Below are 8,385 nucleotides of genomic sequence, written 5' to 3' on the forward strand. Positions count from 1 at the left end.
CCACCCCCCCCACGCCCACCCCCCAGGGCAGGTTCCCCCCAAGGCCAGGAGCTGTTTCAGGAAAAAGGGATCTGGGGGCCGGGGTGGGGGTGGGGGGAGGAATAAGTGACTCCGGGCATCTCACGTGTTGGGAAAGGAGGCTCTGTTCAGACACGGGGGGGGGGGGGGCGAGTCTGCAGAGGACCCAACACCCCGGTTGGTCCCGGAGGGCAGAAGCCCCGAGCGGAGATTCAGGGTCGTTTATTAAATATGACAAATGCCATTAAAAACACACACACACACCCATTCTTATCGGTTACGGAAATAAAACTGGAGAATAAGCTACAGGAACTGAAACAAACTTTCTCCTTGCCGTTCCAGCTTTCTGTGTGCAGGGTTGGCGTCTCCCACCTGACCCCTTGAGCCAGACCGCTTAGCTTTCGCTCCTAACTGGTGGTTGTGGACGTGACACGTAAGTTGATTGTCAACCTGGAGGGGTTCAATGAAAAAATAATGAGCGCCCATGAAGATCCGTCGTTCGGAACTCTGTGTTTTTGCATGGTGGCAGCGCCACAAAGCCGTGCATCCATGGGTTGTTTTTGTTTTTTTTACTCTGGGGGTACGGACTTAATATTTGATTTGATAGCAGGTTTGGGGTGACCCAGTGTATCTCCCTTCCCTTTTGTTTTCCTTCTACCACAGTTGCTATCTGTCCTTCCCTCCCCCCACCCCATCCTGCCCATCCAGCAGGGAGAATCCTCTCTTCACAGCCAAGTGACTAAAGGGATCTGTTCACAGTCGGAGCCGACCCAATAGAAGGGGAAAGAGATGGAGGAGCAGGACCCAGGAGGACCTGGACCTGGCAAGAGAGCAAGGAAAGGCCCCCATCCTGTCCAAGCTGGGAGTGGCATTGAATCCTGGCAGAGAGCTGTGCCAGAAATCTGGGATCAGGAGCCTCTGAACTCAGAAGTACATTGCCGACGCTTCTGGCAGTTCCGCTACTGTGAGGCCGATGGGCCCCGGGAGGTTTGCAGCCAGCTCCATGGGCTTTGCAACCACTGGCTGAAGCCAGAGACACACACCAAGAAGCAGATCCTGGACCTGGTGATCCTGGAGCAGTTCCTGACCATCCTGCCCCACGAAATGCAGCGCTGGGTCAGAGGATGCGGGCCGGAGACCAGTTCCCAGGCGGTGGCCCTGGCCGAAGGTTTCCTCCTGACTCAGGCAGAGGAGAAATGGAGGCGCAGGACCCAGGAGGATCTGGACCTGGCAAGAGAGCAAGGAAAGGCCCCCATCCTGACCAAGCTGGCAGAACAGGTGAGGGCTTTTCTGTCCAGGTATTTAAATTCAATCCACAATAGATGGCGTTATCCATACCTGATGTTTGCCCAAGGGTTAATCATCCATATGGGAGGTTGAACAACCTGCTTCAGCAGCCACTTCTTCTAGGGAATTTCTTGTCCCTCCACATAATACCCCAAGGTCGGAAGAAAACCCTAGGTGCAGAGTAAGGGAGTGGGTTCCTTGGTGCCTTCCATTCCATCTCTTACCCGTCTCCCTCACTGCTGTTTCAGAGTTGGGGTGCATCCGTGAGGATGGAAGCAAAGTTCTGTGAGATGGAAAGAGCTCCTTCGGAGGAAGGGCAGCCGGCCCGAACCCAAGAGTGTGCCCAAGGTGCCCTCTCCTGCGGTAAGGACTCCTTGTGCCTGGGTGGGATTGGGGCACCCAGTTAATTTGATGGGTAGAAAGTTCTAGTCAGGGAAAAAAACCAAACGCTTCTTCACCCAACTTGTGGCCCTCAGTGTTCGCTAATTATCACGCCTCTAAAAGGGGATTAGACAAATTCATGGGGGCAATTCCAGTTGCTAGTGACCAGTCATACTGGGATAATGTGTTTTGTGCTCATGCTTCGTGGGAAATCTGACGTGCTGCTACAGGAAAAAGGATGCCGGACTAGGAATGCCAGCAGCTTTGTGGGGGGCTTGGGCAGATGTGATGTCACATTGATGTTGCCTCTGTCTGAAAACCCGGATGGGACATTAATGGATCCGTAGATGCTCCGGACACTCACTGACATTACCCTGGGTTTCCAGATGCACTTGATTCACGTCTGGTTGTTTTGGACAGAAGTGCTGGCGAGGTGCCACTCTCTTTTTCTCCCATCTCCCTCTTTTTCACCTCCCTTTTTTTCTCCCACCAGCCTGGACTCAAGGGCATGTGCGAGGGCCCAGCCGGTGGGAGAATAGCCTGCATGGGTCTCTGGTCTGATCCAGCAGAGATGCTGCCACGTTTCTGAGCTCCAAAGTTCATGGGACAAGTTTCAATTATGACAGAAGTCTGAAATGGGTCACCAGCATTTAAAGCCCCCCCCCCCGAGGCTCATGGGTACCTTGTGCTTCTCTTCCGCCTCTCCCACAAGTTACTACAAAGTGTAACCCTTTTTTTTAGTGTACATAGGGCAAGGTTTCACACCCCAAGAATGGGGAGGCATAAAGCACGCTTCACAGAAGAAAACCAAACAAGATATCAAGGCTAATACTCTTTTTCCGCTTTTCTCTCCCTCACAGGTAGCGAAGAGACAGTGTCCAGCCATTCTCTTTGCAGAGGTGTGGAAACTGCTGCTGTACCTCCAGTCCAGGTAGGGGAGATGAGCGGGGAGCAGCCTTGGTCTCAAATCCGTTCTCGGGGGGCTTTCCCCCTGCAATTCTGGTTAAGGGCCCCAGGCAAGAGGCTCTGAATGCCACTCCTTTTACACATGCCTTCCCAGAATGCCCCCTTCCACAGTTTCACGTCTGCCTGGAATGATCTCTATGATAAGGAATCTCCTTTTTCTTTCAGTCTCCAGTTTCCTTTGAGGAAGTTTCCGTGCATTTTACTGAGGCAGAGTGGGCCCTGCTGGATCCAGACCAAAGAGATCTCTACAAGGAAGTCATGCTGGAGAACTATGGGAGTGTGGCCTCTCTGGGTAAGGCGCCAAAGGTGCAAATTGCTGCCATTGGGATTTTACCATTGGCCTGATATGTGAATCAACATCTTGAATTGCAACGCACTGTTTTGAGACCTGCCCTGTTACTTGATTCCCTTTGGGAGCCTCGAGGTGGGGGAGGGGAGTGGCAGCGAAAGTGATATTCACCATGACCGGGTAGCTTGACCCGAGTAGCAACAGGGGCAACAGAGGCCAGTATTGTGGCCATTGCTCAAGCCAGTGAGGGTGTCCTGGCCTGAGGTCAATGCAGGACTGAGAGGCCCTCATGAAGCTCCATCCTAATTTCTCAGTTGCCAAGCATTACAACACACTCTGATCTAGAATTGATTCGTCCCCTTACACTGGTTGGGATTGTGGACTCTAAGAGCAATAATTTTCTCTCCCTCTCTGTCTCTTTCTAACTTCTTGTGGAGAGCCAGTGGGCTGTAGTGGTTAAGGGTGGAGGACTCTAGTCTGGAGAGAGAGGTTTGATTTCCCACTCTTCCATATGAAGCCAGGTGGGCGACTTTGAGACAGTCACTATTCCCTCAGGACTCTCTAAGCCTCACCTCCCCCGCAAGGTGTCGGTTGTGGGGGAGATAGGGAAAGTTATTGTAATCCACTTTGAGACTCGTTAGGTAGAGAAAATCAGGATATGTCTTCTATTTAAGCATAAATAGCAGAGAATCAAAACAGCTGCACGACACGTCAAATGTGAACAGTGGGGGAACAATTCTTGGCCACTTTAGGAAAAAAGGACATATGAGGAGTTGGGAGAGGGGAAGGGAGGCAGAATATAAAAACTGCTGACCTGGGAGGTCTTGCTGGAGATAAGGTGTGACCAACAGTTCTGGTGGGGGAGAAAGAAGGTGATCATTGGCACGGGAGAAAATAAAGGTCTGATAAAGGAAATGCACACCCATTAGTGAACAGTGACTGATGGGTGGCTTGTCTTCTTGTGTAGGTACTGGCTTGACCTCTTTCTTTATTCCAACAGCAAATGTAGATGAGCTGCTTGAGGGATTCCAGGGGTTCTCTTTGGAAAAAAGCAAGAATCAAGGTGCCAAAGGAAACTTCGAGGATGGAGATGGACCACAGAGGCAGGAGGGAAGCCACGCAAAGAGGAGGGATAAGCCCATTCTATCCCAAAAAGGGAACTTCCATGAAATCCCAATCCAAGAAGGAAGGTCAACCAAAACAAGAAGGAACAAAGGCCTCCGTGCTAATCAGAGAATCCGCTCCAGGGAAAACGAAAATGAAAGTTTGGCCGGTGAAAAGAGCTTCAGTAAAAACATGAGTTTTATTTCCAAGAGGAAAATTCCCTCAGGAGAGAAACCATATGATTGTGAGGAATGTGGAGAGACCTTCCGTTGGAAATCAGTACTTTCTTCACATCAAAGAATTCACTCAGGTGAGGAGCTGACTAAATCATTAGACTGCAAACCAAGACTTTCATGTCCCTGTAAAGTGCATATTATTGTACCTGTCAATGTAGAGCAGGGAAAAGCCACTGAAATGTTTTGTGTGTGGATGATCAGACCTTATTTTGTGGGTGCTAACAGGATCTCTCTTCATTCCAGCAGGGGATGATCAATGGGATGAGGGTGATAAGGAACCGTATCAGCTATTGCCAGATAAAGTGAAGAATAAAGATTGGAAAGGAAACTTCAGGAATCAAGGCGGACCTAAGAGGCGGAAAGGAAGTCACACAGCCAAGAAGAGGGACCAACCCATTCCTGACCAAGGACTGGATTTCCATGAACTAATCCACAGGGTGGAGGAAGCATATAAGTGCTTGGAGTGTGGAATAAACTTCTCAGATCAAGCCCAATATGCTATCCATTTGCAAATGCACAATGGAAAGACGACCCATCAAGGCTTGAAGTGTGGGAAGAGCTTTCTATGCAGAGCAGAGCTACTTAGACATCAAAGAACACATAAAGGAGCCAAACTGCATAGCTGCTCAGATTGTGGCAAGATATTCTCACAGAAATCAGACCTTTGTAAACACCGAAGGATTCATTCAGGAGAGAAGCATATTATCTGCATGGAGAGTGGAAGGATAAACTCTTGTGGAAGAAAGTGTAGTGCACTTTTCCCAAAGGGTCCTGTAATGCGGACACACAAATGCTTTCAGTGTGGAAAGTACTTCAAATACAGATCACACATTCTTGTGCACCAAAGAGTACACACAGGAGAGAAACGTTTTGAATGCTCAGAGTGTGGAAAGAGATTCAGTCAGAGTGGTGATCTTCAAAGGCATCAAAGAACCCACACAGGGGAGAAACCTTTTGAATGCTCAGAGTGTGGAAAGAGATTCAGTCGGAGTGGCAATCTTCAAAGGCATCAAATGACGCACACAGGGGAGAAACCTTTTGAATGCTCAGAGTGTGGAAAGAGATTCAGTCAGAGTGGCACTCTTCAACTGCATCGAAGAACACACTCAAAGGAGAAACGTTTTGAATGCTCAGTGTGTGGAAAGAGATTCAGTCTCAGAGGCACTCTTCAGCAGCATCAAAGAACCCACACAGAGGAGAAACCTTTTGAATGCTCAGAATGTGGAAAGAGATTCAATCGGAGTAGCCATCTTCAAAGTCATCAAAGAACCCACACAGGGGAGAAACCTTTTGAATGCTCAGAGTGTGGAAAGAGATTCAGTCGGAGTGGCAATCTTCAACGGCATCAAATAACGCACTCAGGGGAGAAACCTTTTGAATGCTCAGAGTGTGGAAAGAGATTCAGTCAGAGTGGCAATCTTCAGCTGCATCGAAGAACACACACAAAGGAGAAACATTTTGAATGCTCAGTGTGTGGAAACGGATTCAGTCTCAGAGGCACTCTTCAGCAGCATCAAAGAACCCACACAGAGGAAAAAACTTTGGAGTGCTCAGAGTGTGGAAAGAGATTCAGTCGGAGTGGCAATCTTCAACGGCATCAAAGAACGCACACAGGGGAGAAACCTTTTGAATGCTCAGAGTGTGGAAAGAGATTCAGTCGGAGTGGCACTCTTCAACTGCATCGAAGAACACACACAAAGGAGAAACCTTTTGAATGCTCAGAGTGTGGAAAGAGATTCTGTCTCAGAGGCACTCTTCAGCAGCATCAAAGAACACACACAGGGGAGAAACCTTTTGAATGCTCAGAGTGTGGACAGAGATTCAGTCAGAGTCGCAATGTTCAACAGCATCAAAGAACACACACAGGGGAGAAACCTTTTGAATGCTCAGAGTGTGGAAAGAGATTCAGTCTCAGAGGCACTCTTCAGCAGCATCAAAGAACTCACACAGGGGAGAAACCTTTTGAATGCTCGGAGTGTGGACAGAGATTCAGTCGGAGTGGCCATCTTCAAAGGCATCAAAGAACACACACAGGGGAGAAACCTTTTGAATCCTCAGAGTGTGGAAAGAGATTCAGTCGCAGTGGCACTCTTCAACGGCATCAAAGAACACACACAGAGGAAAATCGTTTTTGAATGCTCAGTGTAAGTCCCCTGTTTCCTCCTCCGCTGAGACACCCCAATTTGAGCTGCCATCTTCTGTCAGTTTTCTTGAAAGGCGCCCCCTTGATCACCTGGGAGACAATGTGCCGATCTTTGGAATAGGTTTGAGAGAGCGCATCTGGCTTCCATGTGCAGAGCACATTTCCGTCACAGAGCCAGGATGTCAGTAGGGCTCTTATATAACACCCCCCCTAGCTCCATCACCTGTGAGCAACCATATCTCTACTTCAAGAGAATTTCATCAAAACAATGAGAGACCATTTCCAGTTAATGGGTAATCACCTCTGAGCAATGAAAAGCAGCTTTAACACCATCGACTCTGAATAAAGGCATCTTATATTTAGCCTATTGCAACGGTTCGATGCTGTTGATGTGACTAGGCTCTTAGAAAGGACCACTTCCTGAGAAGTGATGTATTATCTTATTCAGCCAGTCACCAAAGCAGGACCCAGTGATGTCTACCGAAGTAGACTTTTTCCTGGAACGTGCCAAATAAATTTATCAACAGTGGGTTTTCTTTTACCATTTATTTCACATAAAATGTATTCATGTGAATATTTACACACTCTTAAAACATGTCATAAAGTACAAAGATTATGATTCTTTTACATGTTCATTTATATGCAAGCAGTTTCAAACAATCTTTATAAGCAATTTCTCTATGTAGGAATTCAGACCTTAGACCTGTAATGTTCTCTCATTCAGGTATATAACACTTACAGAAATCCTGTCTTGTAAAACATGATTAGTACAATGGAAGAAAGACCTGTTATAGTTAAAAGCATCTTAATTCAGAGTACCTGAAATAGTATCAAACATAAGTTATAGTACATTCTGTACAACCTTATATTATTTCTAAACCTCTCCATATGCTTAGTTTAAGGAGATTTGAAATAGTAACATGAATTTAGGATATTGCAAACCTTTTCTGTAAGGACATAGCATTCCTTCTATGTCTCTATGTCTTTACTATGTATCTTTTGTATATGCAGAGATTCTCTGGTTCCTAGTTCATATGAGAGCTGCAAAAAGCTCTTTAAGTAGTCCATGTCCGTTTAGGTTCATGGAAATATAGAACTCCATTGCTCAGAAGCCTATGTATCATAGAAACCTGGAGTCAGTTAATACTTTGTAAGACTATGTATAGCTTTAATATTCAAGAGTTGTACTTTGAACTCTGAAGTCTCTTTATGTGCCAATTGTAGAGATTTGTATGTGAACCTATAGTTCTGCGTAAGAGCTCTATGTATGCTCTATCACGATTACTGAGTACAGAAGCATCCCCTGCCCGTTGGGGAAACCTCTGGCTCTTTGCCCTGAGAGATATCTCTGGTTGGTTAGAGGACTTTCGAAGAGTGTCTCTAGGAATCATGTTCCTTGTCTCTTCAATCCTGTGAAGGACCTGTATCTATGGAAGCTCTGGGTTTCACAACTTCCATGTTTTTCAAGGAAAGCCAAGCTAGACCATTCAGATCTTTTAGTGAGATTAATCCTTGCTAGAATCAATGAGATGTCAGTGTTTCCAAATATGGAAAAGATCCAATACTCTTAGTCCCACATTAAGGTTAGTAGGAATTCTAAGAGCCTCCATCTTATGGAATAGTCTGCAAGCATTCATTTCAGACATGTAGCCTTAGCAAGTCATCTTGAAATGATTCACAGTGGGTAGCCGTGTTGGTCTGTCTGCAGTCGTAGAAAAGGGCAAGAGTCCAGTAGCACCCTAAAGACTAACAAAAATATTTTCTGGTAGGGTATGAGCTTTCTGAAGAAGTGAGCTGGGCTCACGAAAACTCATACCCTACCAGAAAATATTTTTGTTAGTCTTTAAGGTGCTACTGGACTCTTGCCCTTTTCTACTATCTTGAAATGAGTCTCTCTCAAGGAGAGTCTTTCCCATTCTCACAAAGAGCTTGTGAAATATTAGGATTCCGTTCCACGCAAG

At 46.7% G+C, this 8,385-nt stretch overlaps 1 protein-coding gene across 1 annotated transcript; it reads left to right on the forward strand.

Moving 5' to 3' along the window:
- Positions 1-790: 790 nt before the first annotated feature.
- On the forward strand, positions 791-6,398 carry LOC130480677 (oocyte zinc finger protein XlCOF6-like; the record flags this gene model as incomplete). Its single annotated transcript, XM_056853305.1, has 7 exons — positions 791-1,214; positions 1,281-1,296; positions 1,554-1,668; positions 2,547-2,617; positions 2,818-2,944; positions 4,525-5,190; positions 5,443-6,398. Coding segments are annotated over exons 1-7 (2,358 nt in total), but the record flags the coding sequence as incomplete, so codon positions are not given.
- Positions 6,399-8,385: the final 1,987 nt, after the last annotated feature.

Source organism: Euleptes europaea, chromosome 1, assembly GCF_029931775.1.
Source record: "Euleptes europaea isolate rEulEur1 chromosome 1, rEulEur1.hap1, whole genome shotgun sequence".
Classification (NCBI taxonomy): Eukaryota; Metazoa; Chordata; class Lepidosauria; order Squamata; family Sphaerodactylidae; genus Euleptes; species Euleptes europaea.